Here is a 15,759-nt window from a genome sequence, read left to right as displayed (position 1 = left end):
TTCCTTGGATACTTCTGACAGGTTGAGGAAGTTCCATTCTGCTCTTGCTAAGAATCTTTATCAAGATTAGATGTCAGATTTTGTTTCTACTTCGTTAATATGGTGTATTCCTTTGATTTTTGAGTGTTCAGCCAATCCTATATTTCGGGAATAATCCTTACTTAGTTACAGTGTATTGTCCTTTTAATATAGCTTTAGACACAGTTTGCTCCAATTTTATTTAGAATTTTTAAATCTGTGTTCATGACAGGTAATGGTCTGTAGATTTATATTTTTGTATGATCTTGTCTTATTTTGGTATCAGTGTAAGGCTAGCCTCTGGAATGAGTTCAAAATCAACCTGCACTTCAGTTTTCTGAGTTATCTTGAATTAATGCTATTTCTTTCATATATCTTTTTTAGAATTCCTCAGGGAATTCACCTGGCCCTCTAGCATGTTTTCTGTGGGAACATTTTTAGCTACAAATCCAATATCTTTAAAAGAGACAGTACTAGTCCAGTATTTCTTTTTGGACAAGCATTGGCACTTTGTGTCTTTCAAGGAATTTGTCAATTTTACCTGAGTTGTCAGGATAATTGGCATAATATTACTCATGCCTATCCTTGGCATACATACTACTGTATTTAATATGAAATCGACATTGGTATTTAATATTAATATTTTAATATTTAATATTAATATTAAAATCAAATATTCTCATACTATATAATGATATCTCCTCTCTCATTTTTGATATTTATAATTTGTGTCTTCTCTTTGATTTTCATGACCTGCCTAGAGGTTTAGTAACTTTATTGATCTTGAAGAAACAAATAGAGACTTCATGGAATTTTTTTAAAATTTATTTCTGTACCGAACTTTGCTATATCCTATCATTGGATTTAAGTTCTTTTTTTATTTCTAGCTTCTTAAGATGGAAGCTAGGGTCATTGATTTGAAGCCATTCTTCTTTTCTAACAGGCAGTAAGTGCTATAAATTTACCCCATGGTACTGCTTTAGTGGATATTGCAAATTTTATTATATTTTCAGTTTCATTCAGCTCTAAATACCTTGTAATTTTCCTTTTGGTTTTTTTTGTTGCTCCATTGATTATCTAAAAGTTTCTTATTTTCCCAATATTTAGATTTTCCATAGAACCTTCTGCTATCAAGTCCTAATTTAAATCCATTTTGGTCAAAGCCCACACATTGTATAACTTGATTATATTTAAATTTTTATTTTATGATCCAGAACATGGTCTATCTTGATAAAGGTTATATATGCACTTGATAAGAATGGGTGTTTCTGTTGTTATTAAATGTATATTTAATGTATATTATTAAATGTATATTTTTATACATGAATACATTATAATTTGTTCTTCCATTACAGATTTTAGAACATTTCCAATTTGCCACATATTATGAACCATACCAAGGTGAATGTCCTTGTAGCTGAATCTTTGTGCACAACTATGGGTTATTGTAATAGGTTGAAAAACATCCTCCCTCAAATTCATGTCCACCTTAGACCTCAGAATGTGACCTGACTTGGAAATAAAATATCTGCAGATATAATTAGTTGAGTTCATACTTGACTGAGGCAAATCCTAAACCCAACTAGCATCCTTATTGGAAGGCCATCTGAAGACACTCAGAAAGAAATCCATGTGATAACAGAGGCACAGATGGAGCGAAGCAGCAGAAAATCAAGGAATGCCAAATAATATTGGTAGCCACCAGAAGTTAGAAAGGGTCAAATCAGAGTTTTTCTCTAGAGCCCTGGAGGAAACATGGTCCTGCCAACTGGGGTGGTTTTTCTATAACTTGAATACCAAAGTCCCATAAAGCCAACTAGTATGTTGACTCTGATCAACATTTCAATTATGAATCTCTCATTTGGAGCTTTATTGGATTCTGTAGGTCCAGAGCCAGTTTTAGAAGTTGGAAGAAGGAATAAACTTCAAGGTGGTCTAGGACTGGTACTGGTTTCCTGGAAAGCCTATATGTAAAAGTGATGCTCTCCTTAATGTTCCACAGTCAGACCATGTTCTTCATCCCCTGTTGGGTTTTTCATCCCATATTTCTTACCCTATTTTTCCTACTATCTTACATTATTATCTTAATAGTCACCAAATGCAATGGACCACTTAGTCAGCTCTTTTTAAGTTATACTTAAACTCAGTGGGTGATACAGGTGTCAAACTAATTAGGAATTGTGTGAGAGGAAAATAATTAATCCCAAGAAGCTACGGCTTCCACAGAAGACATTTTTTAACCTACTTTTTCTAGTTTTCTTCCCTTTCCCCCTTTATCTTCTCTTCCATCTTTAAAAAAAGTTTTATTTTACCTCCTTTCTCTTTTCAGTCTTCTTTGCTTTCAGCTGTAGAGGTCTCCTGGCCTCTGATGACTAAGTCCTGGGGATTGTTCAGTGCAAGTTAGAAGAGCGCTGGCAATTAGAGCGGCATGGCTTAGCACTTTCCCTGTGTTCCTGTGGCGGTCTTTGAACGCTGTTGTTCCTCTTCTTCTTTTGGCTAGATGGCAGATGATCTTTATCTGCTTCCCTGAGAGTTGATGCGGGGATTAATTATCTAGTGTTTGTAAAGCATTTGGAAGTTGATAAATGCTAATTATTATTACACTGCTATCTTGTCCTTTGTTCTAAATACCTGGCAACCTGAGGTGAAACAGACAAATTAAAAAGTTGTCAAGATAACCATGGTCTCCAACACAAAACTTCAGAATGACTTTTCCTGAACTTTTTTACTTGCCATTGATCACTTTCCCTACATCTAGACCTTCCTTCTTGAGCAGTAGAGGATAGAGTGTGCTTGAGGTGAGCTGACGCCATTCCCATTCGCTACCATGTGGGAAGTGTACTTTATAAACCTTACCTCACGTCATCCTCATCAAACATGCGTGGGAAGCCATTCTCAGCATCAGGGAATGAATGCTTATAGAAGTTCAGTAACCAGTTCATATCCCTCAGCTGAGAAGTGGCAAAGCCAGATTTTGAAACCAGTTCGTTTTGGCTTTAACAACCAGGGGCTCATTCGGTCACATCTGCTCCAGTAAAAGGTAGAAATTAAGTATGTTAGGAAGAGTGAGTTGCCATGAGGGGAGAAAAAGAGACATACTTGTTTTTTGCAGCATCCAGTGAACAAAGAATACTTGCAAAGCAAGAGTGTTAGTTAAAAAAAAAAAAAAAAAAGCAGTCCAAACCTCACAGCAGAGAATTTCAAACTTAAAAATAATTGAATTTCGATGTCACAGAAGTCATGAGCAATAGTTTAATCCCACCCCTTCATTTGGCAGATGAGGAAATTTAGACTCTGCAAAGGCAAAGTGATCCTTGCTCAAGTTCACTCAGATCTTCAATTTGACATTAACTATCCATACTTAAGGTAATAGTACATATAGCTCATATGTTTTAGGACTTGTTCACTTACTGTGTTCAAGCACTTTTATGAGCCCTCTGTGTGTACTAATTCATTTAATCCTTATAACTCTCCCTTGGAGTTGATAATATTGTTCTTTTCTTCAAAGTAGAAAAAAAAAAGGTACTGATAGATCTAGGCAAAACCATCTCTTTAGAAGTAGTACACATATTCTAAATATTTTAGACAAGACAAGATCAGTATTTTTCCAACTGAATTCCAAGGATTTTGAGCAGCCCCACTCAAATGGGCGATGGTAGTATAAAGACAAAAAAATCACTGAGGTGCCATGGCCCCAACCAGGATGCAATCCCATGCCAACACTCAGTGCTTTTACATAATGTGATTTGATCTGAAGAGAGGGTTGATTCCATTTAATAAATACACTGAAAACTACTGAGGTAAGTGACTCATGAGATTTGTCTCAAATGGAGGGCTCAAAGTATCCACTTTCCACAATTCTTACCAATAACTTCTTACCACACTATTTCCCATTCTTCATGCTGCTGTGTGAATCTTTCCTCTTATAATCTGCAGAAGTGAATATAGGCAAAATTTTATGGTTTGGATCTGGAATGTCCTCCAAAAGATCATGTGCTGAAGACTTGATTCACTGATATCCAGAGTTGGGACCTTGGGAAAGTTATGGGATCATGAGGATGGTAACTTCATGGGTGCATTAATCCATTTGATGGATTAATAATTTGAGCGAACTAATAGGAGAGGTGGAATTTGCAGGCATGTGGGGCATGGTTGGAGGAAGTAGATCACTAGGGGCACACTGTTGGGGACTATATCTTGGCCCTGGTGCCTCTCTCTCTCTCTCTCTCTCTCTCTCTCTCTCTCTCTCTCTCTCTCTCTCTCTCTCTCTCTCTCTCTCTCTCTCTCTCTCTCCTTCCTAGATGTAATGAGCTGAGCATCCTTCCTTGACCATGCCTTTCCACCTTGATGTTCTGCCTCACCCCTTTCCCAAAGCAGTGATCCTAATGGATTGAAACCTCTGAAATTGTGAACCAAATTCAATCTTTCTTCCTTTAAGTTGTTCTTATCAAGAATTTTGGTCACAGCAATGAAAGGCTGACTAACACATACAGAATTCAACTCTCCAAAGTTGTACTTCAGAATAATTCAGAACTGACTGTCTTCCCCTGTTTTCCCTCCTTTGCCATCTTCATTAAAAACATGATCCTGTCTTGAGAAATGGACATCTACAGCATCCAAAGTGGGAAGCTGGAATGGGTATGGAAGTCTTTGCATCTGTTTCAGGCCTCTGGTTTTAATAAATTCAGATGTTATGGTGAGATTACACTAAAATGTTGAGTCAATTTCAATGCAGGAGATGCAACCATTTATTCACCATCTGGTGGGCAGAGGGCAGGCTGCAAGTCTGCACTCCTCAAGTCTAACCCTCCAGGGGTTAGAGCACACCTTTTATAGTTCAAAACCACAAGTAAAGCATGTCAGTACATTAATCATAAGTGCTGTGGCTATGATTCAAAACCACAAATAAAAATCATGAGATCTAAAATCATAAGTAGAAGGGGAAGTGGGTCAAAATGACCCTAGTTGAGTACAATTTAAAGGATGGTTACTAACGTCTAGACAATCATCCTCTGACATTTTTTGCAGTTAGGGTACATTGCACAAGTACAGGGTAGAAGAATTGCCATTTTGAGTTGCCAAATATGTTATGCTAAGCAACTGTTGATGGGTACAGAGGTGGGGTTTTCCCATGGGAGAAGCATTTCCTACATGACATGGAGTCTCAGGGTAAAATGGAGTCTGTTTGGTCATTGCCCATATGGCCTGGTGCATAACACAGACACACCTCTAGAACTGATGTATCAAGACTGGACTATCTTAGGTGCCAGGAAAACTGGATTCATAATGGAAGTTATCACTAAAACTAGGACACAAATTCTTCAGCATGAGGAAAAGTATTCTTTAAAGGCCTAAATACAAGGTTTATATAGCACAAGTTAGGAAAAAAGTTTTTAAAACCCTGTTCTTTACTATGAATTTTCTTCCCTTGCAAAGTCAATTGTTCTCCTGGGCCGCCTGCTACCCTCAATCATTGACATAGAATTAAATGACAGCTCTTGCCACAGAAATGGTGGAAAATGGCCACTCTGAGTATTCTCACAGCAGACTTTAACATATCCACACAGGGTTCTTTAATAAACTACTAAAATTTTTAGAGCTTTGGAATGATGCAGATGAGGTTGTAAGACTACCATCAGAAAGGTCTGCATTTTACTTTTCATTTTACTGTTGACTTTTATTTTGCAAACTTAATATTGTTTTTGAAGAATGATGCTTTGTCATGCTCACATTTAAATGTCTGATCCTGGTCAAAGTTAATGGATCAGATCTGACTAGGTAAGTAAGATAGTCACTTTGGGAGGATCATTTGTAACTTCTCCAGTCTTATTTAATGAGCTGGAAAAGTAATTTACTAAGTTAAATGTAGAAGCTGGAAAATTTGTTTCAAACCCCCCAAACACTCTATGCCTTTAGACCATAGTGTATTCACCTTGTAAGGTCTGCTACATTGCCTTCTTGAACAATCCATTTTCATCTCTTGAAGATGTTCTTTTTCTGTTGGGGGAAATGTCTCCTTACATAAGCAATAAGCTAAAGCTAAATTTTTTAGTATGCATAAAATGCGAAAAGCAGGGAATAAGCCAGGCATTCATTCACATTCTAGTATAAGTAGCTGTATAGTCAGCCAAGGAGGCAGGGTTGTGTTCTTTTTTAGAAAGGCAACTTTATTTAGAATTGTAGGAAGGTGGGAATTAAAAAATAAAAATGATCATTGTGCAATGAATTCGTCCTGAGAGACATTTGGAAAGGAAGAGAGAGGATATTAAAATTGTCCGCACCCAAAGATATTTTTGACTTGTCCTGTAATTTTTCCCAAGGAAAGGGAAAGGGTGTCCATTTCCAAAGGACTCCTCTTTTTTGACCATTTTTAAATATTGGAGTCTTCCATAATATCTCCACCCTAAGACTTACTGAAGACTTACCATCTGCTAGATTCTAAGCGCATTGCACGCACTGTCTCTTTTAATCTCCACCGTAGCATTACGAGGAAAGCTCTCTTTGGCAGGTGCCTGGTTTTCACTGCCCTAAGCCTTTGACAAATTTTAACTCATTTAATGTTCACAATGGCCTTCTGCTATGGATTCTGACATTTCCAGTTTTACAGATTCAAAGGAATTGGATGGCTTTCTCAGGACCCCACAGCTAGGAAATTGTGAGACAGGAATTTATGTTCAGGCCTTCCAGCTCCAGAGTTAGCTCTTATAACCTCTGTTGCATTTTCTCTGTGTGGAAGCACACAGAAAGATAACTTGTCCAGAGTCATACAGGCCACAAAACAGACTGAAAATGTAGAAAAGTCAGGCCTGCCCTCAACCCTACTCTTCTTTGCTTGGATTGTTCGCTCCTAATATACTGGCCATGGTTGATAGCACAAAACAGAAGCCACAAACACATCCTTCCACCTCAACACAGATTTCACTGTGGCACTTAGACATGGTAATGATAAGAATAGAACAGGAAGAAATCAGCTGTTATGTATTTAACTTGCAGTCTAGCTTAATTCTGAATAGACTTTCCACTGCGGCTTGTAAGGAGAGGATTGTGTTCATTGAATTAGTTACCAGTGTCAAAGACAATCTTGACCTCATCTGGAGCAATGCTTCCTAAACCTTATTGGGCACAGGAATTACCTGAGCATCCTGTGAATGTGGAGATTCTGATATAGTGGGTCTGTATGGACCTGAGATTCTGCATTCCTAGCAGACTGCCAGAGAATGCAGATGATTTGGAACACATTTTGAGTAACAAGATTAGAACATTGAATTTTTCCAAACCAATCTTAAAGATTCATCTGGGGGTCCAGAGTTCAAACTGGAAGGAAAACATTTTCAGAGATGGAAGAATATTTGGAGAGTTTGAGGGGATTGACATGGGGCTAAGGAAGATGGGTCATAAGACAGGAGCTGAGCTACACAGATTCTGAGAACTGGATGGGATGAAAAAGTGTGTCTGGTCCCAATCATCCAACCGACGCTTGAGTCCTTTTTGATCCCTGCTAGGTCATCTTAGCCCTGGTACTGAAATAATTTTCTGCATTGGGTGTTCAACAGAACAAGAGAAGTTTCAGGATAGTTCCTGCATCGTAGAAACAATAAGAGCAAAGGCCAGGAGAGGAGGATATAAGGTCTGACACCTGTCTGGGTAGACATTTGTCTCCATAGTTATATTTTTCAGGGCTTGAATACTTGTTCAAAAACTTCCATTATCAAAACAGATGCACTCTACCAAAGAATAAGCTGGAAGCACTGATTCCCTTAAGCATTTGCCTCCCACCATGAAACAAAGATTCAGTGCTGACTGGCAGGTGAGAGACAGTGACAGATGTGTAGCAGCTGGGCTGTGTCTTGGCTGTACTGACTGTGCACACCAGGGCCCTTGAGACCACCGAAATTTTCAAGGATCAGGAACCACTGGGATCATGACTGCTTTGTTTTTCGTTTTGAGTGTGTAGTCTGATCCAAAAGACACTCCTATTGTTGGGTCCTCTGACTGGAGGGATGCCAACTTCTCTTTCCAATCACCCTGTTCACAAGCTGTTGTTTGACAGTTCTCTTCTTTTTGTTTCAGGTGCCAGGGGAGAGTGAGAAACCGTGGAAACCAGTCCTGGTCGTTCTGACAGAGAAAGACCTTTTAATCTATGACAGCATGCCTCGGAGGAAGGAAGCATGGTTCAGCCCAGCTCACTCATACCCTCTTCTTGCCACCAGGTAGCCATGACCTTGTGTTTGCATATGCTGTGGTTGCAGCTTGATACGATTTTAATCAATTGGAATGATTTCTGCATGTTATATTTTTGCTCACTGTTGCAGCAGGAGCTGGGAGCTCCTCAGGATTAGAGCCACACATTTTTAACCAGACAGACTAATTATCATTTATGGCTAAACATCAGGCAACACAGAGACAAAGAACAAAATATCCATCCATCATCAAGGAGCAGTGACATCTGTGCAGTGATCCCAGTTTGGCCGCTTTCCTGGGTTTCTATCCCCTGGCCTTGGAAATGAACTAGACACATGTGTTTACAGTCTTGAAGTCCAAGTGGAAACATCACGCAAGGGTCTCCACTTAGTGGCAAAAAATATCACATGGAATGTCCCACTATGCTTTTCAAGGTTTACTCAACACCGGAGATCCCATAGCAAGTTCTTGTTCACGTCCACAAGGCTTCCTGTGGGAGTATGGCTGCCAGGCTCTAAGACCCTCAGTGTACATTATTACTCATGTGAAATACAGCATTTTTAAAAACACCTTACTGAGGTATGATTTATGTGCAAAAACTTGTATCATTTAATCTATACAATTGTATGAGTTTAGAGATAAGTATATACCCAAGGAGCCATCAGCACAATAAATACCATATTGCATATCCAGTCAATACCAAAAACATATCCTTCACCTCCAAAAAGTTCCTCCTACACTCTTTGTTTTTTTGTGATAAGAACATATGGCATAAGCTCCACCCTCTTAGTAAATTTTTAAGTATGTAATAGTGTATTGTTACTATACATGCTGTGATGCACAATAGATCTGTGGAACATAGTTATCTGGCATGACTGAAACTTTGTGCCCTTTGATCCACACTCCCTTTTCTCAATTCTCCCAACCCCTGGCAACCACCACTCTACTCTCCACTTCTTCGAAAGATTTGACTATTTCCAATTTCTCGTATAAGTGACATCATTTAGTATTTGTCCTTCTGCGTCTGACTTGTTTCATTTAGGATACTGTCTTCAAGTTCGTTCATATTGTCACAAAGGGCAGGATTTCCTTTTTTTTAAGGTCAAATAATCTTCATTTATATAGAAATACCACATTTTCCTTATTAATGTACATTTTGAAGAATCACACTTCCTGATTTCAAATTACATTGCAAAGCTACAACAATCAAAAGTGTATGGTACTGGTATAAAAATATGTAGACCAATGGAACAAAATAGAGAGCCTAGACATACATCCACCCATTTATGGTCAACTAATGTGTGACAAGAATGCCAAGAAGATACAGGATGTTCTTTTCACTAAATGGTGCCAGGAACTGGACATCCACATGCTGAAGAATGAAATTGGACCCATACCTTAAACCACACACAAAAATACTCCATGTAGATTAAGGGCGTAAACATATGACCGGAAACCATGAAACTCCTAGAAGAAAACGCAGGGGAAGAGCTTCTCGACATTGGCCTTGACAACACTTTTTTGGACGTGACACAAAAAGCACAGACAATAAAAGCAAAAATAGACTAATGGAATTACATCAAAATCTTCTGAATAGCAAAGGAAACAATCAACACAATGAAAACAGAATGAAAAAAAAGATTTGCATGCCATATATCTGAAAAAGGTAAATTCCAAAATATGTAAAGATGCCCTACCTCTCAATAACAATAAAAACAACAAAAATTGATTACAAAATGGGCAAAAGATCCAAATAGACCTTTCTCCAAAGACAGACAAACTGGCCAACATACAAAACATTCAATCTCACCAGTCATTAGGGAAATGCAAATCAAAAGCACAACAAGATATTGCCTCCCAACTGTTAGGATGGCTCTTACCAAAAATTGAAAGATAACAAGTGTTGGCATAACTGTAGGGAAAAGGGAGCCCTCGTACACTATTGGTGGGAATTTAAAATGGTGTAGGTACAATGGAAAACAGCATGAATATTCCTCCAAACATTAAAAATGTGATCTGGCGGGCTGGGCTTGTGACTCAGTGGTGGAGCACTTGCCTAACATGCAGCAGGCACTGGGTTCAAGCCTCAGCACCACATACAAAACTAAATAAAAATAAAGTTATTATAAAAAAAAATGTGATCTGGCAATCCCACTTCTGGATATATACCCAAAGAAATTAAAATTAGGATCTCAAAAAGATATCTATACTCTCAAGTTCACTGCAGCATTACTTGCAGTGGCCAAGACATGAAATACGGTCTTAGTGTGTCATATTCTTACCTCCTTCTTCTAAGGATTACATCCTGGAAAGACGAGAGTCAAACCTGAGTTTTCCTTCAAGTCGCTGACAGCTACCTTGCCTGACTTCCATTGCCAGGTCTTTCTGCATGCACTGTATAACAATGAGCTGTTTCCATTCCATCTATGCCACTTCCACTTTACAGAGAAGTAGGGCATGGTAACATAGTGTCTGCGGCCTTCCTGATATTGTGCCTGAAAACATTGGGCCTGTTCAATGAATTATTGAACAGTGTGGGACAAACTCTGGAAAGAATTTGGTCCCAGAGTTTGGTCTAATAGAACAGCATGATGCACTTACATTTGGGGGCATCTCTGCTGAGCAACAGGTAAACAGAAACAAGATAAGTTCTCCTGTCCTAGAAAGGTAGAGATGCCAAACAAGTCATCATCCATGCTCAAGTGCTGGCAAGAGAATGAGACCTAGTAGAAGAACAAGAGGTAATACAAGATCAAAATAACAGCTCTGAGTAGATTTGAAATTCCTTCAAATCCTTGTTACTTCCGGTCACAGTTAATAATAGAGACCAGCAAATGTGACTTGAAGGTGGAAATTATTGGCCCCAATGGTGAACAGAGGAGGCCTACTTCACTTAAAAAATGAAAAGGAATTTAATTTCTGAGCCTTCCAAGCCACAAAATCTTTGGTAGATGGCTAGTAAAGCATAATATAGGGTATTAATAAGACTTCAAATATCAGAATCTAAATATTCTAAAATGATCACACAAAGATTCAGACTATCCTTTGGGGTCCAATTAAATTCACCCCAGTTGCTGTCATTTTCTGCAATTTACATCTGTACTCTTCTGCATTCATGGATACTAATATTCAGATTCTGGGATAGTCCCACAACTAAAATCCAAAGAAAGATTAGACCACAGTCACTGTATTCCAGTTACTAAGAAGGGAAATTTGACTCAGGCCTTTTGAAATAATTTTCAGGAACAAGAGTCAAAATAAGGTAGAGTTCCCAGGTAATTAGGCAACAGGGAAAGAAAACCCTAGCATATGGCATTCCTCTTGGAATTTCCAAGCATTCTGACCAATGGAGACTCCTTTTTCATTCATCCACTAATTTCCCCAAATTTACAATTTGTCCACTCTGTGTCAAGAGTTATAAATGGGGCAAGGGATAAAGAGGTGAAAGCTGTTCAACCTTGTGAATCCATTCTTGCTATGCCATGCAAGCAATGTGCAAGGAACCTTCTGGAGCAACAGAAAATACCTGTCTCTGCCTGGGTAGGACCTGAGGGATTCTCATAGTGGGAGGAATGTTTGAATGGAAGTCTGAGTGAGAACACACCAGAGGAACAGGAGGAGAGGTTGTGGGCTTTCCAGCAAGAGGGGAAGCACATGGGCAGAGTTCATGTTTCATGAAGCGTTGTGTGGCCAGTTACAGCACCAAGTATGGCTTTGGGGAGGGAGCAGTTACCAGCTGAGTATCACGCCCTTGACGGTTACCTCCAGCAATTTTTGTGTCTTCACAAGCCTGTGTTAGTGTGCTGGTCTTATAGATTTGGAAACTAGGGTTCAGAAGAGTTAAGAAATTTGCCCCAGGTCACTTAGCTTACAGTTCCGGGTAGTGTCTTGCATACCTGTGCCCTGGTACCACTGGAGGTCAGCACAACGGGGAATGGAGAGGAAGACTTTTCCCTAATACATCTTTTGCATCCTTTGAAATCTGAACCACAGGGAGTGTTAGGAGCCTTTGGAGATGTTAAGAGTCATGAACATGATCTGAGTAGATATTTTTACCTTTGGTGTAAAGTAACAAAGGTTCAAGAGGTGACTGCTGAGTCCAAGCAATGATGCCAACTCCATGGTCAAAAAGAAAATAAGTAGATAAAAATAAAAACAAATTTCTGTAAGGACACACAGCACTCGCTGCAGAAAGAGAGAATTGCCCCTTGGGAGTCACTTTGTTCTCAGTTTCTCTGTCCTGTTACCAGGTTCAGCAGAGGAACTTCAGATCATTGGTAAGATCTTCTTTTTTTCCTTCGCGGTGCTGGGGATCAAACCCAGGGCCTTATGCTTGCAAGGCAAGCACTCTACCAACTGAGCTATATCCCAGCCCCTTTGGGTAAGAGCTTGAGTAAAGGCTGTGCTTGGGTCTGGTTGCCCAGAGGTGGAAGACAGGACAGAATGAAGTGGATGTGAATTATAAGCAGGTGCTCCCAGGAGAAGGGAAGGGCAGGCCAGGCAGGGGAGAAGCTGAAGGAGAAAGTTATTTCTCAGATACATGTGGCTATTTAAGTGAATTAAATGTGAATAAAAGTAAAACTTCAGTTCCTCAGTCTTACTCCCTATCTTTCATATACTCCCTACCTTTCATATACTCCACAGTCATACGTGTCTAGGGGCACCATTTTGGACAGCACAGATCTAGCACTTTCCCATCATTACCCAAAGTTCTATTGTTCAGTGCTCTAGGGTACATACAGATGGCCCCCAATTTATGCTGGTTCAATTTGTGTGTGTGTGTGTGTGTGTGTTGTGTGTGTGTGTGTGTGTGTGTGTGTGTTTAATGAAAGCAATACACATTCAATAGTAACTGCACTTTGAATTTCAATCTTTTCCTAGGCTAGCCATACACAGTAGGCACAATACTATTTGGAGATGCTGTGCAGCAGCTGAAAGCCACAACTCCCAGTCAGTCACATAATCACAGGGAAACAACTGGCGTCCTGCAGTGTCCTCTGTTGCCAGGTTATGCACAGTAGGTTAGGTGTATTTGATGCATTTTTGACTCAAAACATTATCAAGGTACTGTGGGTTTGATCAGGATGTAACCCCATGGTAAATGGAGAAGCAATTGAAAATGCCTCCTTCAGACCTCGTTCTGACTCAGGTAAGCAACTGGTCTCAAACACTGTTACAGCCGTCCTTCCAAAGCTGAGTGCCAGATGAATGTCATCTCACAGTCTCTTCAGGCTGTATGCATGGGCAAGTCCAACCACTCCAGGGGCTCAGGGACATTGCTGAAGAAAGTGACAGGTGGCAGTCTTTAAAAGCAAAGGCCCCAGAAGGAAGGATGGGTGTGCAAAATAGGCAGCGGGATCCCAGGAGCTTTGGGTGGGACCAAAAGTATCTGTTACAGGCTCACGGGTGATGGGGATGCCAGCTCTGAACTCTGAGCAAAGCCCATAAATAGCCTGAAACCAGAAACTTGCAACTGATGAGGAAATAGAAAAGGGAAACCTGTGATCGTTTAGAATAGAAGATGCAGCATAAAACACCAGTGTCTCCCACCACCAGAACCTAAAGGAGAAGCCAGTGGTGACACGTCTTTGCTCAGCTCATAGTCGCTCTCCCAAATCACCCAGCCTGACCACTGAACTGCAAATGAGACTCATTATATATGTGTATTAGCCCTATGAGCAATGATAAAATTAGGCCCATCATTATTACCCTGATCTCCAGCTGGCAAGCTTGTGAAGCAGAAGATGTCCAAAATGTCCAGGTGGCACTGGCTATTCTATTCATTGTTACTTTCATCCCCTTGAGCCAGCAGGTAACTTGCTATCTGCTCCTGAGCAGCAGCCTGGAAATGTAAGAGCTGGGAGTTTGTATCCTGGTCTTTCTCCCACAAGAGCCGTGCGTGTGTAACCCCAGGCTAATCACTCTTCCTTCCTCTTTCAGAGCCCTCATCTGTTAAATACACTCAAGGGTATGTCACTGTCTCCAAAGCCCCTGGGGAAATGTACTTGGGTGAAACACGTTTTTAATAGACTTTGTGGCTTGGATATCAGCCATTGTGGTTCCTTGGTCCTGATCAGCTTCTCTCTGGATGCACTGCCTAGAAAAGGACTTTTGGAAATCAAACTGTAGCAGGCAAAGAAGAGACCTCTCCCTTCCGATGTAATAGTGTGGGTAGGTGCTGCCTCTTTTCGGCTCCAGGCTGGGCTTCTGAATGAGTTGCTGTGGAAGGCAGGGTCCCTCAGCTGAAATTGAGCTGTCACTCCTTGCTCTTAAAGCTGAGGTTGTTGATTTCTGACAGAGGCATCACTCCCCAAGGTGGCAGGAGGGCAAGTGAAGGAAAACAGGGCTCCCGTGTTTCAGAGGTCACCCCAGCATTTTGGCTGGTTATTTCCCTAGTTACTTCTTTAAGTTCCTCAAGGGACTCTCTCCTTCACTTTCCATGTGCTCCATAGAGTCACACGTGGTGCTGTGTTCTTTATACAGGAGCTTTTGGTCACATATGCTGTCTAATAGCAGTATTTGTCTTTATGCATTTACAAAGAAGTGGAGCATTGTCTTTTTAAGAATTTATTTAAAAATCTTTTATTGAGGTCAATTTATTTTTTTGTTTGTTTTTTTTTATATATGGCCCTTTATATCTTTTTTATTTTTATTATTTATTTATTTTAATTAAAATCATAAATTTACATAGGACAATATTGTTTAATTCATTGTTATATTTTTCCCTTCCCCCCACCCCTCCCACCCCTCTTTTCCCTCTATACAGTCCTTCCTACCTCCATTCTTAACACCCTCCTTATCCCTAACCCTAAACCAAACCCTAACCCTAACGCTAACCCCTCATACCCCTCCTTATATGTCCTCATCCACTTATCAGCGAGATCATTCATCCTTTAGTTTTTTGAGATTGGCTTATCTCACATAGCATGATATCCTCCAATTTCATCCATTTGCCTGCAAATGCTATAATTTTATCATTCTTCATGGTGGAGTAATGTTCCATTGTATATATATGCATATATATGTATATGTATGTATATATATGTATATACATATATATGTATATGTATGTGTATATATATATGTATATGTACATACAGTTTCTTTATCCATTCATCAACTGAAGGGCATCTAGGTTGGTTCCACAATATGACTATAGTGAATTCAGCAGCTATGAACATTGATGTGGCTGTATCTGTAGTATGCTGATTTTAAGTCCTTTGGGTATAGGCCAAGGAGTGGGATAGCTGGGTCAAATGGTGGTTCCATTCCAAGCTTTCTGAGGAATCTCCATACTGCTTTCCAGAGTGGCTGCACTAATGTGCAACCCCACCAGCAATGTATGAGTGTACCTTTTTCCCCACATCCTCACCAACACCTATTGTTGCTTGTATTCTTTTTTTTTTTATTTATTTACATTTGGGCCATTTTTTTTTTTATTGTAAACAAATGGGATACATGTTGTTTCTCTGTTTGTACATGGCGGAAAGGCATACCATTTGTGTAATCATAAATTTACATAGAGTAATGTTGTTTGATTCATTCTGTTATTTTTTCCCT

The 15,759-nt window shown here is 39.7% G+C and overlaps 1 protein-coding gene across 2 annotated transcripts in view; it reads left to right on the top strand.

Annotated features, from left to right (window-relative positions):
* The window catches only part of SNTB1 (syntrophin beta 1), a 242,551-nt gene that overhangs the window by 192,593 nt on the left and 34,199 nt on the right, over positions 1-15,759 (top strand). For both annotated transcript variants that reach the window (XM_079141538.1, XM_079141537.1), the window contains exon 4: positions 8,089-8,228. In XM_079141538.1, the coding sequence (XP_078997664.1) occupies positions 8,089-8,228 (140 nt within the window). The remainder of the gene's footprint in view (positions 1-8,088; positions 8,229-15,759) is intronic.

The sequence above is a fragment of the Sciurus vulgaris genome (genome assembly GCF_902686455.1).
Source record: "Sciurus vulgaris genome assembly, chromosome: 1".
In the NCBI taxonomy this organism is placed as follows: domain Eukaryota; kingdom Metazoa; phylum Chordata; class Mammalia; order Rodentia; family Sciuridae; genus Sciurus; species Sciurus vulgaris.
This window is presented reverse-complemented; position numbering and strand designations above follow the sequence as displayed.